At 41.3% G+C, this 20,996-nt stretch overlaps 1 protein-coding gene across 2 annotated transcripts in view; it reads right to left on the bottom strand.

The window, feature by feature from the left end:
- ACSS2 (acyl-CoA synthetase short chain family member 2) overlaps positions 1–20,996 on the bottom strand; it is a 55,140-nt gene that overhangs the window by 19,091 nt on the left and 15,053 nt on the right. The window contains exons 3-8 of one of the 2 annotated variants that reach the window (XM_066624100.1): positions 10,984–11,075; positions 7,207–7,310; positions 6,537–6,609; positions 5,703–5,778; positions 4,130–4,244; positions 886–924 (exon numbers count right to left, since the gene is read on the bottom strand). In XM_066624100.1, the coding sequence (XP_066480197.1) occupies positions 886–924; positions 4,130–4,244; positions 5,703–5,778; positions 6,537–6,609; positions 7,207–7,310; positions 10,984–11,075 (499 nt within the window). The remainder of the gene's footprint in view (positions 1–885; positions 925–4,129; positions 4,245–5,702; positions 5,779–6,536; positions 6,610–7,206; positions 7,311–10,983; positions 11,076–20,996) is intronic. The other variant, XM_066624101.1, reaches the window with a different exon arrangement.

The raw sequence follows: 20,996 nt of genomic DNA, 5'->3' as shown, positions 1-20,996 counted from the left end.
ACCTCATAAGGTACCTCTTCACTATCTTGGAAGTACTATTAGCGAGGTCTCATGGGCAGAGGTAAAAAACTACCTGTAGCAGCTTTCCAAATATCGGGAAAGGAGCTACATTTCCCCAAAGTCATAATGGTTGGAAAAGAATATCAACAAGTGGATTAATAGGGATTTGTAATCAAACTCTCCTTCTATAGGAAAGCTAATGGTGAGTTAATACTTTTGTAATCTTTCTGCATAAGTTAACAACAGAGGAGGTAGAGCTAGCAATCATGTTGATCCAACTAAGCTTTGCTAGCTACAAACCGGCTAGAGCAACAAACAAAATCTAGAGTCACATTTCACTGTAACAAGAATGTGCATTTCAACAATGCCTCTGGAAGCAGAGCTGGCTCAGTTGTCAGAACAGAAGTGCCAGGCAGGCTAGCTCATAGGCCCACTGAGTAGTTTGGCCTGGAGAAAAAGACCCAAGGGTGGGAACATGCTGTGCATTACGCAACACCATTTCAGGATGCCAGCTGGCAGGCCCAGCTGGAGATATTACCTAAGAAGTATTATCACTGAGACACACACCTTTTATTGCTTTGGTTTTAAAACCGCATTTACATTTTCGGTAAGTACAAGAGAGTCTAAAGAAGTGTTAGCATTACAATTGAGTCACTGTCCCTCTCCAACATTCCCAGGTCAGTGGCATGTATCCCACCACTCCCTTCTTCCCTCCCCTTGGGACAGTGATGTCTACAACTAGCATGCAACTGTCAGAAGTGGGGTTAAGAGGCCACACACTGCAGTGCAGAGAGGGTGAAAGAGAGCAGTTAAGAGGGGAGTGCTGGAAAGGGTAAGCAGAGTGACAAATATATCAACAGAAAGCTTTTGCTACACAGTAAATACCTTGGGATGGACTTTCTTTGAGCTCTCAGTCTTTTTTTCCTGTTAAAAATCCACAAAGAGGATATATGATTTGAGAAGCAGAAAAGTCTCAATGGGCCCCTCACTTATTTTTATGCCATGCTGGCAAGGAAGGGGAATACGCAGGAGCTGCAAGGGCCCAAAAGGGAGTGAACCACAGACACAAAAGCTCTTCTTCTAGAAAGCAGAGGAAGAACTGCAAAGCACAGGCTCGGGTCACAAAGTTACTGCATGATAAATGCTTTGCTATTATTCCTGACTGGTTTTATTTCAGTTTTTCTCTTCTGGCACACGTAAGTCAGAACCAGCTGCACGTGCGAAAGCACTGCATCAGCCACTATGTCAAAGTTCATGCAAGAGTAAAAAGGGTTCAGCTAATTAGCCTCTAAATGGAGAGTCCTATGCAAGATCCATATGCATAAGTAACAGAGAACTAATAAGCACTTAAGAGCTCTTAATCAGATTTTAGTTATGTACACTTTCAGCTGAACAAGACTGCCATGGAACTTCCCACAATCAAGTTCTACCATTGGCCAGAACAGCAAGCCTGACTGTTGCTATGCCTAGTAGCTCTTGACAGAATCCTAGTGAGGCAAGAACACCAGGCAGCAAAATGGTACCAAAAATCATTCTGTTTAACAGTTTGTAGTGATACAACCCTGATGGGCTTTTGGACTCAGCACAAGGCTTGCAATGATAGCTCAAGAAAGTTTCTCACCAACTCCACCTGATACCTCCTGCAAACAAAGTAGGCACCTCCTCAACCTTGTACGATTCACATTTTGCATCCTTCATTTGTGCCTTGTAATTATCAGAGGTGATGCTACGTTGCATTCTACATTCTCGTACAAAGAGATGAAATTGATATGGAACCTCATGTGTTTACTTCCCGATCAGGTTAAGTTGCTGAGTGATCAGTATATCAATTAAGTTGCTGAGTGATCAGTATATATTTAACACACTACAAACCGCCTGGAGCTTTAAGAGTGGTGGTATATGCCTGTGAATAGGCAACTGATACATTTCTGTAAATCAAACTATCCACCCCACCCCAGAAACTCATTGCACAAACAGCTTTCCGGAGCAGGAAGGAGAGTGTCTGACAATTAACTATGTGCTCCTGACAGTTTTATCTGAAGAACAAATGTCAGCAAGGAAGTGATGCCCTTTACAAGTTATAACAGTGGTAGGAGGTGGTTTATTTATTTTAGTGTATGGCTTATAATACATGGGCTTGTGTAACATTTAAACTAGATCAAATATCAATGTCCAATTCATCCAGCTATTCAAGCACAGAGTTACCTTCAGTAAAAAAAAAGACCATGGGCCAGTATACAACCTCAATTTGCAGCCAGACACAGTGTGGTACATGGTTTGGCGGGGAAACCCGCAATCACACTGTGGGGAAGATACTAGCCCCCCATTTAGACATTGAATCCTGACAAACACCATGTATTTCATGGTACTGCCATATGGTTTCAAAACCTGAAACAACAAAGGCAGGGTCTGCTGCATGAGTCCTTCCCAGTTGATCACAGACTCTGACCTGAAAACTGGCCTTTAAACATTGCAGGGACACAGAGCAAAGTGGCTCCTACACCTCTGCTGTAACATGTAAATATGAGGCTTGTAATGGGACGCTACAGTTAGGAGTTGGCCCAGGTCTCATTGAGGCAGTATACTTGCAGATGGGGGGGAGGTCACATGATGAAATGTTCCCTAACACACACACACACACACACACACACCCACACACCCCCTATACATAAACAAGGAAAGATCACTGTTCCCCCACATCTATGTCTTTGAATTTTTTTCTTCTCTGAAGAGGTATGGTTCACACACAGATTTATCATCTCAGCAAATACAAGACCGAAATCACTAATAAATCCTCCAATTTAACTTCTTCTCCAAGCATTGTTTATACTGAACGCATATATACAAAACAGACAAGGGATGCGTGGCTGTAACAGAGTTGCAGTTATTCAGCAGGGTAGACATCTCTGAACACCAAAGTCTGGCTCCAGAGACCAATGATCTCATGGAAAGCTTCCAAGTAGTACACATCCCTGTTATTCCCCTGGAGTGCAATAGGTAAATCTAACTAGTTAGCATCAAGTGTTAACAAAGCAGTACTGCGCTGAGAAGGATGGTGGATGGATAAATTGATTAGTGTGTACAAGGCAATACTGCCATAGGTTACAACACATTTATATGATAAGTGGAATGAGTACAATTAATTGTGAGTGCTTTGGAAAATCTGAATGACAGCAGAGAGTGCTACTGTGCCAACAGATTTATAGCCCGCAGTCTTTCTAGATTATCATTCAAGGGCAACTTTGCCAGAGTTATTAGTCCACTCTCAATTTTGCAACAGTTACATGATCTCCATAATAAATATAATGATGGGCCTTGCTACAGCAGGAATGCCTATATTTCCAGTCATATACTTTAATTCTCCTTTAAAAATGGGACAAGTGAGCTGCAGAGGGGAAGAACATACCTCCGGCAAGTATATACTGTATGTATACGTGTGCAAGTATCTATAGCTTGCATTTTGCAAGCACCGGATACATCTCATGCTAGTTCAAGAGCATACTAAGAAGAACTTCTACACCTCTCCATACTGTCACACAGGATGCTTAGCTTTCTCTCATGAAGAAGACTTCATGTCCTGAGTATCAAGCAAGTAAAAGCCTTGTTTTCAACCATCTAGTAATCTGTGTATCATGGGCCACATACATGCAAACTTTTAATTTCTAGCTGTTGTGGAAGTAACTTAAATTTGACGTGAGTGGGGCCCAAAGGTCTTTCAATACATTACATCTCTGACAAGAAACATTTCTGGAATTTGCACGTGACAGCTGTGGGGGAGGGAGAAAAAAATGTGTTGAAGAGTAGCCTTGTTCATATTTTTGCTTATTAAACGGCCACATCAGCGCTCTTATTGCATAGCAAGAAAATGGAAAGAACTATAAAATAATAGCACTGATGTTATAGGCACTATCTAATGGGTGCCTCTGTCAGTTGTACATTCATATTACAGACAACCATCTCAGTTGCAACGCAAGGGAAGAGAGCTGCATTCACACAGCAGCACCAAATTGCTACTTGATTGCTCTGATCTCTACAATGAAAGTACAAAATCTTTATTCCCCACAATAGGAAAATTCTAAGAAAAAAAATGCCTGTGCAGAGCCTTCTCATGGTTACACAGGTAACTCACCTGCACACTTTGGCAAAGCCTCTTAAGTGGTGGGGATTTGCTGCTTGGCCCATCTAGCACCAACTCTTCCCTCCCTAAGTGCTTGACCACAATACACCTTCGAAGAGGGGCATCTCTGCAAGGAGAAGAAAGGCAAAGTGAGTTAAGTTGAACAAACCAAGACAAAAAATTCCAGGAGGAGGAGAATTGGGTTCAGCAGACTTCCACCTGTAAGGTTGATCATAAAATGTTAGGCAGGCAGGATAATTGGTACCTCAAAACCCATATATGGCTTCATCACTTAAACTGTGATTCCAACTACTTCCAAACAAAAGGCGAACCAGGGTTTGTTAATTCAGATATTTCACAAAATCACAGAAAAGTGACCTTAACCACAGCTTAGGACAATACCTGAACTGAGCCTCTATGCATCTAATCTTACTTGTCTGTACTTGCTTGTCTGTACTGAAATGAGAAGCATATTTAACTTCCTACCTGTCAGGGTGTCGAGCCACAGCCTGTGGAAATTTGCTGCCTGAGCATGGCAAGGCCTGAAAGCCCGGGGCCCATAACCAGATATAAGCCTAAGGCTAAAGTAAAGCACAAGGAAAGTGTACCATGTGACCATGGACTGACCAATGGTGACTGGGTAAATGTGCTGAGTCACAGTGACTTTGCAGCCAAGTGTACAGGAAAGGGGCCAGAGCATCCATGGGAGGATGATGTAATGCAGTCACGAGAGGATGAGGTAATGGGGATGAGGACATCCCTTACCTGATTGGTCAGAGGAAGTATAAGAGGGAGGCTGTCAGAGCCTACCTCGGACAATATCTGAACTGAGCGTCTCTGCATCAAATCTTACTTGTCTGTAGTTCTCACTGAAACGGGGAAGAGGTCTGGTCTAGAGGGTAGAGCCTCCATTTGCCTGAAGATAACATCCGCAGGTCGCCAGTTCAAGGCCACCGGCACCGTGCGACCTTGAAGCAGCTGACAAGCTGAGCCGAGTTATTCCATCTGCTCTGAGTGTGGGAGGATGGAGGCCAGAATGTGAAACCAGATCAGAGAGAAACATTTGGAACGTTGTGGTTCTTGAAAGATAGAACCTTCTTTCAATTATAAAAATCCCTACGGGGATTTAAATAGCCTGCCTATGTAAGCCGCCTTGAATAAAGTCTGAGGAGAAATCTGACGGCCAAGAAAGGTGGTATATAAATACCTGTATTATTATTATTATTGTTATTATATTATTATTATTATTATTATTATTATTATTAGAGCATATTTAACTTCCTACCTTATTTCATAGCAGTATTTTGTGTTGGAGAGCTACCATCTTCCATTTTAGAAGCAGCTAACTGGATAAGTGGAAACTTATAAGAGTGAGATAACAAGGTTCCAAACAAACTGCTTTAGAATAGCAACATTTCTCAAAAGGATCTACATGGCACACTATTTCTCCAGCTTTATACATCTTCATTCCTCTGAGCCCAGGTTGATATGGTATTTCAAAGACCACAATCCTCTGCAATTACATCCACATCCAAACAAAAGCTTTCAACAGGAATCTTTTCATTCCATCCAAGTCTGGACTTACTTGTCTTTACATTTCTGCAAGGCTTCATCTGCTATCTGCTTCAGGTTAATCAGCTTATCACCTCTATAAAAGGCGTCTACAAAACAGTAAGTAAATCATTAAACTACCTTGCCAGAACAGTCTGCAAGTGTTTGAAGGTCAGAGGAAGGAAGTTTGAAGTAACAGAAACAATAGAATTGAGAGAAGGGAATGTTTGCTGAGGTAGCTGAAGACTCAAGAGTAAAAACTGAAGTCTCTACCAAGAACAGTGAAACCCTCCCAACAGGAAGGGCTCACACTTACAACGAGCAACACACTTGGAAGTATCTTTTATGTCTTGGTTCTATTAAGAGCACCATCATTGCTTCAGAGAATGAAATTTTATTTTCTCTATAAACCACTTTGTGGGGTTTTTTTGTTGAAAAGCGGTACACAGTACTGTATGAACATTCTTATTAATAACTTGGCAGGGGACTAATATGTAAATCTTGGAAAGGTTGATTCCTCATATTGTAATGCATTCTGAAGGTGCTCTGAGTTTAAAAGTTGCAGTTGTAACTACTAAATTACTGGATACCATGAGAAGGCTATGGTTTATTTATCTAAATGAATAGCCAAACAGAATGTCAAATCACACACAAGGAAAACAGCATTAAAAAGGTATCCAGGAAAGCTGATTAGCAACACACTGATGAAAATTTATTGCTCATTAACAGATGATGGCATGAGAAGCTACAGAATGGTGGCAGAAGGCTGTTTTAATACAGCCCTGCCTTATTCTGCAATGATGGAATATTACTAAGCACTTAAGACCTTATAAAACTTAAGAAACTTATACAACCTAGACTACTTTACCTGCAGTAATTAGAAGAGAACAGTGGGAATCAATGATCCTCTCACAAAGGGATTCTGCTGAAAAACCTGCAAACTGACAAAGACAACACGATCACTCAGCTTGGTCACAGAAATTTAACCCCTGTGAGTGACACACTTGTAATTGAGGAGGACACCAGTATTCCAATGAACTAGTCCAGTGATTTTCATTCTGGGAAAATTTATTAGTTTCCTCAATGAGAATAATCAGTATTTGTATAGTCTTCCCTGAAAGACAGATTGCCTGTCACCAAACTCTTCCTGCAGAATGTAACTTGGTTAGCATCCCACATGTCCTGAATGCACACATTGGAAGAGACTACTCAATCCTTTCAAACCTTTCATGGCAGAAGTTCAGGCACATCAATGTGGAAAAGGTTCCTTAAAAGATTAAATGTTTGAAAATCACAACAGTAGCCAAAAGACTGATGGCTTCTATGGAAAATTACATGGTCACTCCATTCAAAATATGGATTCCATGCCAAAGGGGGGGGGGGGAATCAAGCAAAAGGGACAGAAACTAGCTGAATTCTAGGAGATATTTATTACAATCACTGACCATTTCAATAGGCAACCTGCAATATGCGAGAACAGAATAATCATTCTCTCTCTCTCTCTCTCTCTCACACACACACACACAGCTCTTTCCTACCACAATGGAATGAATTGCTCCAATTCTGGCACAGGCTAGCATGGCTACCACCAGCTCAATGATCATAGGCATGTAGATAGAAACTCTGTCTCCCTTCTTCACACCTGTGGAATAGAAAGAGATGTTTCTCAAGCTAGCTGAAAACATTTTACCATTCAATTACTGTGCCCTTGTGGGCCCCAACATTCCAAGAGAAGGATTAAGGCAAACATAGCAAGAGCCATGCTTAAACGCATAAGTTAATTTCTGGTACATATGGCAAATTAAACCTTGTTACAATTCAGGACCAGGGGCATTTCCTTTGGAGTCACAAATGAAGAAAAAGCACAAAGCTCCTGCATGGTTGTTACAGTCACAATCAAGAGTAAGGCAACTGTTACATTTCATCTCCAAAGTACTTTGCAACTACTAATGCCCTGAGTGCCCTTACTGGAAGAAAGGCAGGATATGTATGTATCTCTGAATGGATGAATTCTCACAACAGTTCCCATAAGCAAGAAAATACGATACTCCTGCAATTAAGTCACTCTCAAAACCACATTTAGAAGTTTCTAAGTGTATATATTGGGTTTTTTTTTCAAAAATAGGCTTTATAAGGATTCTCTTACTGACAAGTTGCAATGGATACCACAATTTTAAGAGTCATGAATTCATACTATTAGTAATTGTCCTTTAACCAACTGCAAGCATAATTTTAAACAGCTGGAAAAAACTAGTACATACTTTCCAGTTTCACATACTATATTCCAGTGTTTCTCAACATTTGTCCTCCACCGTACCACTACACATTGTCCACCTATTTGAAATCTCACTGGATGTAACTGGTGATGACATCATCACCAGTTACTTCTGGGTTGGGAGGCCAGATGTGATGTGACAAACACCAATAAGAGGTTCAGGGTGGGTCGGAGAGCTTTTTCAAGCGCAGAAAAGCATGCTTGGGTGATCTGTCTGCCAAGCCAAGCCTCCTAACACCATTTGTTGTGTCACATCCCTGGTCTTGCTGACCTCAAGTACCACTGGTGGAACCTGTACCACTGATTGAGAAACACTGCTATATTCGGTATTCATGTAGCAAGATGTCAGCCAGGGAGAGAACATAAGGGTAATCACTTTCAACGTAAGTATTCTTTTCACAGATTCCCATCCACATATTTCTATCTTCCTGCATTATTAAATTAACTGCTCTATCTGGAACTGATTTACAGCCTGATCCTAAACAGGTCTACTCAAAAGTAAATCCCATTAAGTTCAATGGGGTTTGCTCCCAGGAAAATGTACATAGGAATGTATCCTTAAGCTGCTTGAGTAAATAACTAGGTTGGATCCATAGTGGAAAGAAAGTCTTGGATAAAATACGTTAGTTTTGCTCCCAATGCATTATTCCCAGCCATTTCCTGAACATATTTCAGAAGCCTCATGCATTATCCTAGTTATAATATAAATGTAGATGTCTGTCCTCCTTAACTGGGTTACCCTTTCCCATTTGCAAGTGACTATGGGTCCAATAGTGACTATGGGCCCAATCTTATACAACTTTCCAGCTCCAGTGTAGCCACAATGCAGCCTCTTGATAAGGGAACACATGCTCCCATACTTTAAGAAGGTTCCAGTGACTGCCCCTCCACCACAGGATGCAACGCACACCCCACTGGTACAACCGCACCAGCACTGGAATATTGGATAGGAATGGGCCCTATATTGCCAGAAAACCAGAAATTTTTAATAAAATGTTAACTATGAAAACGTGTGCAAAATCAGAATGGGAGGGAAGGTGAGAATGTTAAATATGGTTTTTAAACCTTGCTACATATACATATAAATATACATATACAGTACATATAAATATATACTGTATATAAAGTATACAGTATAAAAATATACTTGGATAAATATACTGTATACGTATATTGTATATAATATATATACTGTATATAATATATGCAGAATTTAAAAAATAAAGAGGTCTTTATTAGTGAAGGTTATTGAATAAGCAAAGATGGACACAATCCTAAGGACATAGTGTAGATACTCATGTATAGCACGTGAAATTTTTGCCAAGTAATCAAGCTCAAATTATCACTTCGCCTTATCCGCGGGTCATTCAGAGGGCGGAGCCTGTCAACTCTGAACAGTTTCCTTTCTCAAGCGGCAGGCAGGCAGGCGGGCGCCAAGTTTCTCAAGCAGCAGGCAGGCACCAGGCAGGCATGCCAGAGATTGTTTCAAGGCAACTGGGAAATTCCAGCCAAAGTTCACCTTTTAATCTCCTTCCTTCTGCTGCAGCCTGGTTCTGCTTGGCAAATGCTTGCAAAGCAGGTCTGTTTTTTGAAACACCAGGATGGGACCCTCCTTCCCAGGCTACAATTCAGTGCACCATTACTTAAGAATAACACCCATGGAAAGCAGTGGGTCTACTTCTGAGTAAAAAGGATTGCAAATATATGCAGCTGCATCTCTCTGCTGTGAACTGAACTGCACACTCCCAGTTATGTGTTATGGGTTGTATGTGGAGCTTCTGGCTTAACACACCAGACACCTTAAAGGTGGATTTGATTCATGGTACAACCTTTTTCACTTGCATATCCCTTGCATTTCCATAATTTGTACCCTTCCTATTAGCAAAATGTTTGTAATTAATAATACAAGCCCTCCTCTCCCCCATATGAAAACCCAGACTTCATGTATTCATCACAGTGTTTTCTCTTTTCATCTGTTTAAAGAACAGAAGACTCTGCCTTTCCACTGTTTTGCACCAGAAGTGTGCTGAGAAATTCTGGGTGATTGATCACTTTCCATATTGTTTCAGTTTTTTTACTGTGCTGGTTTTCAATCACTGGTGCAAACATGAATCAATTGCCAAAAACTAGCTACTGCTGGGGCTTTCAGTCAACTAGCTACCTTCCTTCCTGCCTTGCTGGCCCTGCAAAGCATTCTGGTGCACGACCTGCCTTTTTCTGCCATTATTCCATTCTTTTTCAAGTATCCCTACAGGTCCTGTTGAGTGGCCCTGAAAGTACATGAATACCAGGTTGGGAACCACTGTTTTACTGGTATGTTGTTTACAATGCACTTACTCTGGTAGTGTTTACAAAAAGGTGGTGAAGACCAAAATTTAAAAAAGAATAAAAATGTATCTTATGATCTTTTATTATGTTTTTAATAAATTAGAGACTACAGTTCTTAGGTAACGATTAGCGGTAGGTTACTTTTCAGGATCTGGTCTCGGGTAAAATCTATAGTCAGATACCCCCTTAAGTTTAACCCCCGACTTATCCGAGGGTCATGTAAAATTCCATGATTGTTGGCTCAAGGCCTGCGCTCGACTTATCTGCGGGGTCGACTTGTGGGTGAGTGTCTGGGGTGACTGTGGCGTGGAGGTAAAGTTCTATTTTCCAAGTTCAAAAATGTCTTGGTAGTAGAGAAGAAACCTCAGAAGGATATTAGTGAAGTACAACTTAAAAGTCAGAAAAATCTGGCTGGCTTAACATACACTCCTTGTCAGTTCTAGTACCACCAAGTAAGCACCTTCCTGAGAGCATTATATTAGTTAGGCAATTATCCTTCATAGTCAGCCAAAATTTGTCGTCCTTAACCCTCCAAGTTGGAAGAGGGTCATGCTAACAGAAAAATCCTAAGAGAGACAATACTTCACTCTTCACTCTCTTCTGCAGCTCCAAGTTTGGGAGAGGAAAATGAAAGGGGGGCTTGACACACCCACCAGAGGGAGAGACGTTTATTTCAGCAAGCAAATTTGTGGATATCTGTGGAGTCAGATACCTTGTTCCTGAAGAACATTGGCAAACTGGCAGACTTTACTCAGCAGTTCACTGTATGTGATCTTCATAGAATCCCCTGGTTCATTTCCTTCCCTACAAAAATGAAAATTAGATTAGTTATGAAGACAGACATTCAAGGGTCAGACATCTTCACAACTGAACAGCAAATGTAGTTCAATGCCAGCCATGTTTCCCCAAAGGAGCCCAAATGCTCAAATCTCAAAGACCACAACACGTATGCTTCTAAACCGTCATAATTCTAGCCTTTATTAAAAGGACTAAATGTAAAACTGCTGCTACCTTAAAGTCAGGTGGGCATCCTCACCATGATGGAGAACAGAGACCTCCAAAATTGAGGGTCAGAAAAATTTTCAAGATTTATGGTGATTTTATATGAATTCGGGATGCTGATTCCAAAAATAACATCAGTTTTACCCTATCATATCTAGTTACAGAGGTATGGCATAGCCTTATTAATGAATGGTTCAAGCAGCTTCCTCATGAGGAAGCCATGACACTGCTGCAACACCAGAAAAACAGCACACTGATGCAACTCAAATATCATTAAGATGCAAGTCTCTACCCCCCTCCATTCTGTCTTTCACATTTCTACTCCTCCCTTCATTCTGACCCTTCAGGATGATCAAATACTTTTGTGCTATCAACAATGTTGCCTAACTGTCCCTCAAAGACACAAGAATCAGGAGACATCCATTAAAATTGACTGGTGGGAGAGTTAGAATGGGGGGGGGAAGAAAATATTTTTTTATCTAGTGTGTAATTAATCTGTAGAGCTACTTGCCACAGGATGTGGTGGTGGATCCTGGCTTAGATGCTTCTAAAAGGTGGATTGGACAGATTTATGAAGGAAAAAGTCCATCACAGGTTACAAATCGTGATGACTGTATGTCATCTCTGGGTTTTAGAGGTAAGCCTATCTATGAATGCCAGATGCAAGGGAGTGGCAACAGGAAAGTGTACATGTCCAAGGAAGAACACAAGACCTTGGACCTTGGACCAAGGAAGAATGCACCATTGCACGTACACTTATGTTCTTCCTTGTTGGATCAGGCCAGGGCTCAATTAATCTCGCTTCCTGTATCTCACCAGATGCCTCTGGGAACACACAAGACCAGATACCCATTTCCCGGCTACTGTTCAGCAAAGTTACTGACTGACACATTCCAGTCAGGCCCCTGTAGCTTTGCAAACTCCATGGCAGACAGTAAACCAATTGGTGCAGTCAGACCTCACAGGCACCTGTTACTTGGCTGTCTGTTGATAACTTTCATGGGGTTAGGATATGATGGACATTGCAACAGCGTTGTTTTGGAAAACTCAGTTAAGATTCACTGGTGCTAGTCTGTTGGTTATGAAAACTTATGTTCTAATTAATCTATATAAGGCACCATGTCACTTTTCTGTCTATTTTCCCATGGTACACTGATTACTAAGTTCAGGTTTACAGATAAAAACCAAAGTAAAAGTACCTAAAAAGCATTACCAAAATTAAGACACAAAGATAAAAATAACAAAAACATTATATAAAAGTAGCTTTTTTCTATCATTCCAATGCCCAAGTAAATAAGTGTACAAATTACAGACAGGCTCTCATTTGTTTAAAAAAGTTACAGTGTTTTACATGAAAACATAAATTTCATCCTAATTTTAACAGCTTTGTGAGTAAAAGTGACCACCCACTGCAACACTTGTGGATCTTTTTTCCATTTAAAAATAAGTAAAATTGTGTCAGATAAAGACACCTGAGCAGAAAGAAGACAGACAAAATATTTGTGTTTCCCCTCCCCCCTTTTAAATAAAGTGCATGGTAACAAATATAATAGGAGATATGTTCAATCTTTCCTACACTACAGCTACTGAGTTTGGGGCATCATCCAGTCCACCACTTTGGCTGTCTAAGAAAAAGGAGGATAAGACTCAAAACTGAAACAATACGAAGTTTTTCTAAACAGGTCACAGATCGTAAACATCAGATAATCTTTCAAATTATTGTTCTTAAAATTATGTAAATTTTAAAAAAACTCCACCAATATTTTGCACAATGCACAAATCTGATTAATGTCATTCTTTAGGTCTAGACCAGGGCTGCCCAAACCCCGGCCCTGGGGCAACTTGCAGCCCTCGAGGCCTCTCATTGCAGCCCGCTGGGAGCCCCCAGTCTCCAATGAGCCTCTGGCCCTTCACTGCACTGGCCCGACGCAACTGCTCTCAGTGTGAGGGTGACTGTTTGACCTTTTGTGTGAGCTGCGGGCCAAGGGCTCCCTCCACTGCTTGCTGTTTCATGTCTGTGATGCAGTAGCGGCAGCAAAGGAAAGGCCAGCCTTGCTTTGTGCAAGGCCTTTTATAGAGCTATTGCAAGACCTTCATTCATTCATACAAGTTCATCTTTAATATATTCGTTTATGTAAACTTATGTAAATTTATTCAAATTTTAAATGTAAATTCATTCTTTTTTCCCCCGGCCCCCGACACAGTGTCAGATAGATGATGTGGCCCTCCTGCCAAAAACTTTGGACACCCCTGGTCTAGACAATGGGCATGTTAATGGATCCATTCAAGGTAACTTTTATATAGCTGAAAAGGGATCCACAAAGAATCAACATCCATCTATTGCAGAAACTATGACCTGGTGAACAGAACAGAACCTGACAAGCCTTTCTCTTCACAGTAAGCAGGTGCACTTCTGTTCTCCACTGCCAAGGAGTCACAGAATTAGAAGTCACATGCTGAAACCTTGAAGATCATTAATTGACTACAGTGACAGCTGGAATATTCCAGGATAGTTTGACCCCCAACAAAAGCTTGAGTCGACTTCATGTTTAATTTATATGCTCTTACACAACACAATAGTGGCAAACTCCATGCCCATCCCCTCCCCTGGCTACACATTCCAAAGAAGCCTATTTCCTCGTAGTTATGGTGAGCATGGATGGTGCAAGATGAGATGAGCAGAGCCCAGCCAAACCTGCCAATGAGAAAAGGGTTCCACCCAGTTCTCTGCAGATAGTCAGATTCATGTAAAAGGCCAAGAAATGGAGGTCACACAGATTAGAAGGTGAGTTGCTTTATTGTGAACAGCCCTAGTTCATTCAATGAAGAAGCAGTTCACCAAGATGTCCATAATAAGTTGCTCTTTTCCAAACAGTTCTAGCTAGACACAATGCTTTTGCTTTTTATGTAATGGGATAAATGTCTATTAAAAAAAGACTTCTGTCAATAATGTCAGGATAGTTCTTTTAAAGCAGAATGGATGTTTAGACTTCCCATAGCTTTTGCAAATGTTTTTGACATGCTCTACTAAACTAGACAAACACCTTTATAATCTTCCTTTCTTTTAAAAATATAAATCAGATGCCATCAGTAACCTTCAAAACATTATGAATACATGTACTCTCCTTTAATCAGAACTAGCAACCGAAAGGTGAACTAAAAAGAGGGCACTTCCTTCCAGCTCTGGTATTCAAGGCAGCAAGGCACTTGAGACTTTAAACATCTCAAGAATTACATGCAGTTGACATTACTTGCAGTCAATATTGCATAACTTTAACAGAAATGCCCATAAATCCTGAACTTGGTATTTATATGGGTCAGCATTATCACAGAACAAAGTTAAATGGAACTTAATGAAAAGCGAAGATGGATTATTGGAGACAGCGAGACAGTTCTCAATGAGTAAAGAATCTGAGGGAATGGAACAAAGAAGATGAATGAATAACTCAAAGAATGAACCAAAATAGATAAGAAAAATATAAGGAGTATGAAAGAAGCTCAGCAAGTTGTTTGAGTCCGAAGAAACCCCACACAGAATAATCTGTCACACCCATAGACTTAATTTTTAGGTAGACGAAGTTCAAGAAAACTATGCCAGTAGGCCAAAGCTAATCCCTGAATGAAAACACCAGGTTCTTGTTGGAATACTGTACCCTGAGCAGATGCAAAGCTTTTGACTTATCAAGAGTTGAACATGATACGAGCTAAACTGTTAAGACAGGTTTGGAATTACTTTTAAACATTTATTGAAAGGATTACAGTCTAAACTTTGGAAAAAACACCGCTAATTCTGTCTTCTACTATTACTACCTCAATGGAAAGCCAAATCTAACTGTACAGTGCAAACATAGCAGTAACTATAATGGTATAAAACTGACAAAACACAGCAAGATAGATTTTTAATCTGAGATAAAGTTCTCAGTTGCAGAAGAATAACATCAGTTTATGTGAAATACAAATGCTTAATGTAATCTCAATAATCAATCAAAATGGATTGATTTAGATCAGGGGTGCCATGCCATGTAGTGGGCGGGGCAACTCCCCAGGTGGGTGTGGTGATGTACCATCGCCCCGCCCCACTGGTTTTTTTGGCTGTACCTTTTGTTATAACACAGATATTTCAATGTGGTTTGTTTCAATGCATTTTGCATGAAAGTACGCATTGATTAATATATAAAAATGGTCTTATTCCTCCAAATTCTGATTTTAGTGATTTTGAAAACTTGTAGAGTCACACACACACCCATGTCAACTTACTAACACCTTATTGCAGCAGTTCTCAAACTTTTAGCACTGGGACCCACTTTTTAGAATGACAATCTGTCCAGGACCCATTGAAAGTGATGTCATGGCCAGAAGTGACATCATCAAGCAAATTAAAATAAATAATTATAAATAAATTAATTAAAATAAAATAAATAAGGAGGAGACAGTCCTGTTCCACCAAGTGAATCTACTCTTAAGTAAGTCCTATTGTGGTCAATGGGGCTTACTCTAAGGAAAGTGTGGGTAGGATTGCAGCCTGTGAGCCCAAGCCTATGCATGTCTACTCTGAAGCAAGTCCCACAGTGGTCAATGGAGCTTACTCTGTAGTCTGCCTGCAATAACAACCCCCCAAAAAGAATCAGTGAGCTCTTCAGCCCTCCCACTGCCCAGTTTAAAGTTCTTCTATTTCAGGCACATCAGAATAAAGACCCACCTGGCTTCACAAGTGCAAAATAGAAAACTTTCCTCTTACCATTCAAGTCTCTTTTTTGTTCTTTTTAGGAGGGGAGGTTGCCTTCTGGAGCAGCTCCATCAGATCAGGACCCTTCTGGTGTCCTCACATTCCCCTTTGCCTGGCCTGACCACTAGCCAAGGCACATCTGCCTACTTGTGAGTAAACACGACTGTGAGGCTGCTTTGCTGTCCATAGGGCTCAATAGACTGGGAGGGAGGCAGCTGGGAGGGAGGAACCTCCTTCTCCCGTGTTTTGGGGGGCTGCACTCATTGGACGAGGACCATTCTGGCATCCTTGGAGCCTCTCAGCCTGCCTCGACTAAGGCAAGTCCGCCTACTTGCGAGTAAATGCAGCCACATGGCTCCGTTTGGGGCTCAGACTCACAGCTGGGAGGGGGGACTCACAGCTCCCCGGTGTTTTGGGGAGCTGCATTCATTGGATCGGGACCATTCTGGTGTTGTTGGATCCCCCTCAGCCTGCCCTTTCCAACAGCCGATGGCAAGTATGCCTACTCACGAGTAAACGCGTGATACAGCTCACTTTCCATAGGGCTCCATGCATTTTTTCCTTCTGGTTTTCTGGCCATAACTTTTGAACGAAAGGAGCTATTTCAATTTTGTTTTTTGCACTGCACTCTGCTGGCCATTCTACATCCAATGATGTATGGCATGACAGGGCGGCTCCTAACCCCGCGATGTTAGCGCATCCCCCGGGCGCGTCATCCCCCCAGCGCATCACCCGGTGCAGCCCGCACCCCCCTAGCAACACCAGTGGATGATCAATTAACCACAATTCATTAAGAATTGTGAATGTAGCCAGAACCCACATGTTACTTCCCATTAGCCTTACCTCCTCAAATCCATCATGATGCTGACATTCTAATTTCTTTAAACCATAGTCCCACTGCTAATTGCAAAGTCAGGAACTATGGTTTATTGCTGGCTACAAACCAAGATGTTAAACCAACTTTAAATTCTGGTTTAGCATTCTGACTTGTAAGTCAGAGTGTTCCCAACTTCACATCAGCAATAGTTAAAGAAACAAAGATTCCTGGTATACAACTAGAGATGTGGGAGGAGAAAGGAACATGAAGCTTGTTTGGATTATGAGCACAGTCCAAAGACTAACTAGTAAGTAATCTCAACTTGTGTGTGTGTATGTAGCCCAGGATATGGTCTGTGAGCAGCACTTGCTTTAGTCAAGCAGGCCTGGGTCAGACATGGCACTGCTTAGGAACCCCACATACTTTGATTTGAGTTCCATCATGGAAAAAGGCAAAATATAAATGAAATTAATACATATATCATCATTCTCAGAATTCTGCATTATATAGAAACCAGAAATCAAGATTTTAGCTGAAACAAATTAAGACATGCCTACTAAATAAATGTGGTCAAAACATACAGAAACATATATTAAGGACTCCCATGTCTGCACTAAAGAAGGAAAGATTTGACAAACTTTTTAGAGAGAATCTATTTGCCATCTAGGTGTGATAGAGAGACTGTTTTTCCAGGATGGCACAAACTCTGTGGTTGCTAAACTTACATGTTACAACAAGTGTAACTATAAGAAGATAAGTTTATTCAATCCAGGCAATTGGGAAACACCCACTGACACCCACTCAGTAAATACACTTGTTAGACTTTCCCAAGGTCTTGCACTCACTCTCTTTTCCTAACGCCATTCAGTACTGCAGACAAATTACCACTATATTCAAGCCTGCTTCATATAAACACCAGAAGACTAGAGCCCACCTGTAATATAACCTACGTGGAAGCAACACCATTAAAACACTTCCTCTCATGTAGAAATGCTCACCACATTGACTGGTCAATGCTAAAAGGCTGTCAGCACCAATGCACAATGCTGAATGTTTTGTGACAGCATGGAACTGTGTGGCCAATACTGGAAGGGGTGATCACTCATAGTAGAGCATCTGCTCTGCATACACCCATAGGGTAGTCCCCGGGTCAACCCCTGACATTTATACCCAGGCCCTTTCTGAAATCCTGGAGAGTTGCTGTCAGTCAATGCAAACAATACTGAGTCAGATGGACCAGAGACCTGACTCAGCACAGGGCAGCTTTCTATGTTCCCAAATGTTAACACAAACAGCAAACTGTTCTTAGCAGCAAGCATGCATATTCAATTATAGGTTATCTTGACTATCCCAAGCAAAACTGCCCGTTGAGATCAGAGGTCTTACTCTAAGTTCCTTCTGAGGCAGGGTGGGTGGCAACTGAATAACCAACACTGAAGGACAGTCAGCAGCATATTACTCTATAAACTGCCTTCTGAAATGATCCCAGGGGTGCTCAAACTTTCAACTTTAGGAATGCTGGACCTTTAACAAGTGTATAGAAGAGAGAATTTCAGCAGGTGCAACTTGTCATCCCACAGATGACAAGCTGCACCTGCTGAAATTATCTCTCCTACACAATTTTAAAGGTCCAGCATCCCTAAAGTTGAATGTTTGAGCACCCCTGCTCCAGACTAAGGAGTGCTAAACCAAGCTTTCCTTTCTTTTGCCTGTGAACCCACACCCAGATTTTATACCCCGAATTACAAATGAACCACACCTGGACAGCCACACACAGTCTTCTACTAAGGATCACCTTAAAACCTCTCTTAAAGGAAAAGGTAACTTGCCCAACCCTGTGACAAGTAGGATTTATGTTTACAATACAATAAAGTACTAAATCTAAGTGCACTATTAAGGCACTTATTAAGTTTAGAAAGCATGGGGAGGAGGGAGAGTAGACATGGTAATGAATAGATATGAAATTAGGTATGCATCCAAAGAAGGTTTAAGTGACAATTTAAGCAGGTGGCACTCTATACTGCTCTTTCCTCAAACAAGTGAGCCCCATCCCAATCAAACAACCACACCTCACGTACACAAGACCTATAAGCAAAGCATTTAAAAAGGACAGGAAGACCAAATAGGAAACAACACTCAATCAGGTATGCAAGACTCTGTCCATACCTTGAACTGAACTATGAGAAGTGAACCTATAGTCACCACCATTGTTTCACAAAAGGTTTCACAAACAGCAATGGTACCTAACCTTCTTAAGAGGCAGTCTGTCACATTCCTTTTTCTCTGAAAGCCTCTCTAACTATTACTGCTTTCATCTTCTTGTCTGAATTCAGTTCCAGTTTACTAGTTCTCATCCACTAGACCAGTGTTTCTTCTGGGTCAGAACCACTAGGTGGGTTGTGAGCCAATTTCTGGTGGGTCTTCATTCATTTCAATATTTTATTTTTAATATATTAGACTTGTTGCTACCATGGTATGTGACTGCATTTGGGGAAATGTTACACATCTGTACTTTTAACAAGCTACTATGTATATGCTTTTAACAATGATAGTAAATGGAACTCACTCCTGGGTAAGTGTGGGTAGGATTGCAGCCTAGGATTGTTAAAAATTTTCCAGCTTGATGATGTCACTTCTGGTCATGGCATCACTTCCTGTGAGTCCTGACAGTCTCATTCTAAAAAGTGGGTCCTGGTGTAAAAGTTTGAGAACCATTGGACTGAAGTTTAGAACATAACTTTTTGTACTTGAATTGGTTGAAAATGGAAAAATATATTAATACTTGCTGAAACTCTGAGTGAGTTCTTCTAGCAGCTTTACACAGCTGTCAAACAGAAGTAGCAAGAGAATAGTTGATGACGAAACCTCACAAGCTGGCTTCCAGGGATTTGAAACATGCCCTTACCACACAACCTTGTGCATATGAGACATAAAGAGTAAATTGACACCAGGGCTTAATTCTTATCCCTGAATTCTTACCAATCACTGGAAGTTGTCCAACATTTGTATGATATAGCAGACCATTAAAGGTCCAATAAGAAAACTAGAGAAGTATTTCCTTTGTTGATGTTGAGACAAGGCCGTTTGATGTGTGTCCCCAAAAAAGGCGTGGATCTGGACAAAGTCAAGACAAAGGAATTACCTAGAAATACCTGAAGTTGTGCCATTTTAAGCAACGCCAGACAAAGCAAAATTAGCATTAAAAACTGTCTATCACACTGTGCCCAAAGGATGCTATTGCACAACTACTTTTACAGCCCAGTCCTAACCAAACTTTCCAGTACTGATGCAGCTGTAATGTAACCCCACGATAAGGAAACAAATGTTTCCTGACCTTGAGGAGGTCTCTGTGACTGCCCCCCCAACCCCAAAACGCAGCATACACCCTGTTCGCATGGCTGCATTCACCCTGGAAAGTTGGTTAGGATTGGCCTGTTAGTCTGCAATCCTATCCACACTTTAAGAACATAAGAACAGCCCCACGGGATCAGGCCATAGGCCCATCTAGCCCAGCTTCCTGTATCTCACAGCGGCCCACCAAGTGCCCCAGGGAGCACACCAGATAACAAGAGACCTCATCCTGGTGCCCTCCCTTGCATCTGGCATTCTGACATAACCCATTTCTAAAATCAGGAGGTTGCGCATACACATCATGGCTTGTACCCCATAATGGATTTTTCCTCCAGAAACTTGTCCAATCCCCTTTTAAAGGCGTCTAGGCTAGACGCCAGCACCACATCCTGTGGCAAGGAGTTCCACAGACTGACCACACGCTGAGTAAAGAAATATTTTCTTTTGTCTGTCCTAACCCTCCCAACACTCAATTTGAGTGGATGTCCCCTGGTTCTGGTATTATGTGAGAGTGTAAAGAGCATCTGTCTATCCACTCTGTCCATCCCCTGCATAATTTTGTATGTCTCAATCATGTCCCCCCTCAGGCATCTCTTTTCTAGGCTGAAGAGGCCCAAACGCCGTAGCCTTTCCTCATAAGGAAGGTGCCCCAGCCCCTTAATCATCTTAGTTGCTCTCTTTTGCACCTTTTCCATTTCCACTATGTCTTTTTTGAGATGCGGCGACCAGAACTGGACACAATATTCCAGGTGTGGCCTTACCATAGATTTGTACAACAGCATTATAATACTAGCCATTTTGTTCTCAATACCCTTCCTAATGATCCCAA

Source organism: Tiliqua scincoides, chromosome 4, assembly GCF_035046505.1.
Source record: "Tiliqua scincoides isolate rTilSci1 chromosome 4, rTilSci1.hap2, whole genome shotgun sequence".
Taxonomy (NCBI): domain Eukaryota; kingdom Metazoa; phylum Chordata; class Lepidosauria; order Squamata; family Scincidae; genus Tiliqua; species Tiliqua scincoides.
This window is presented reverse-complemented; position numbering and strand designations above follow the sequence as displayed.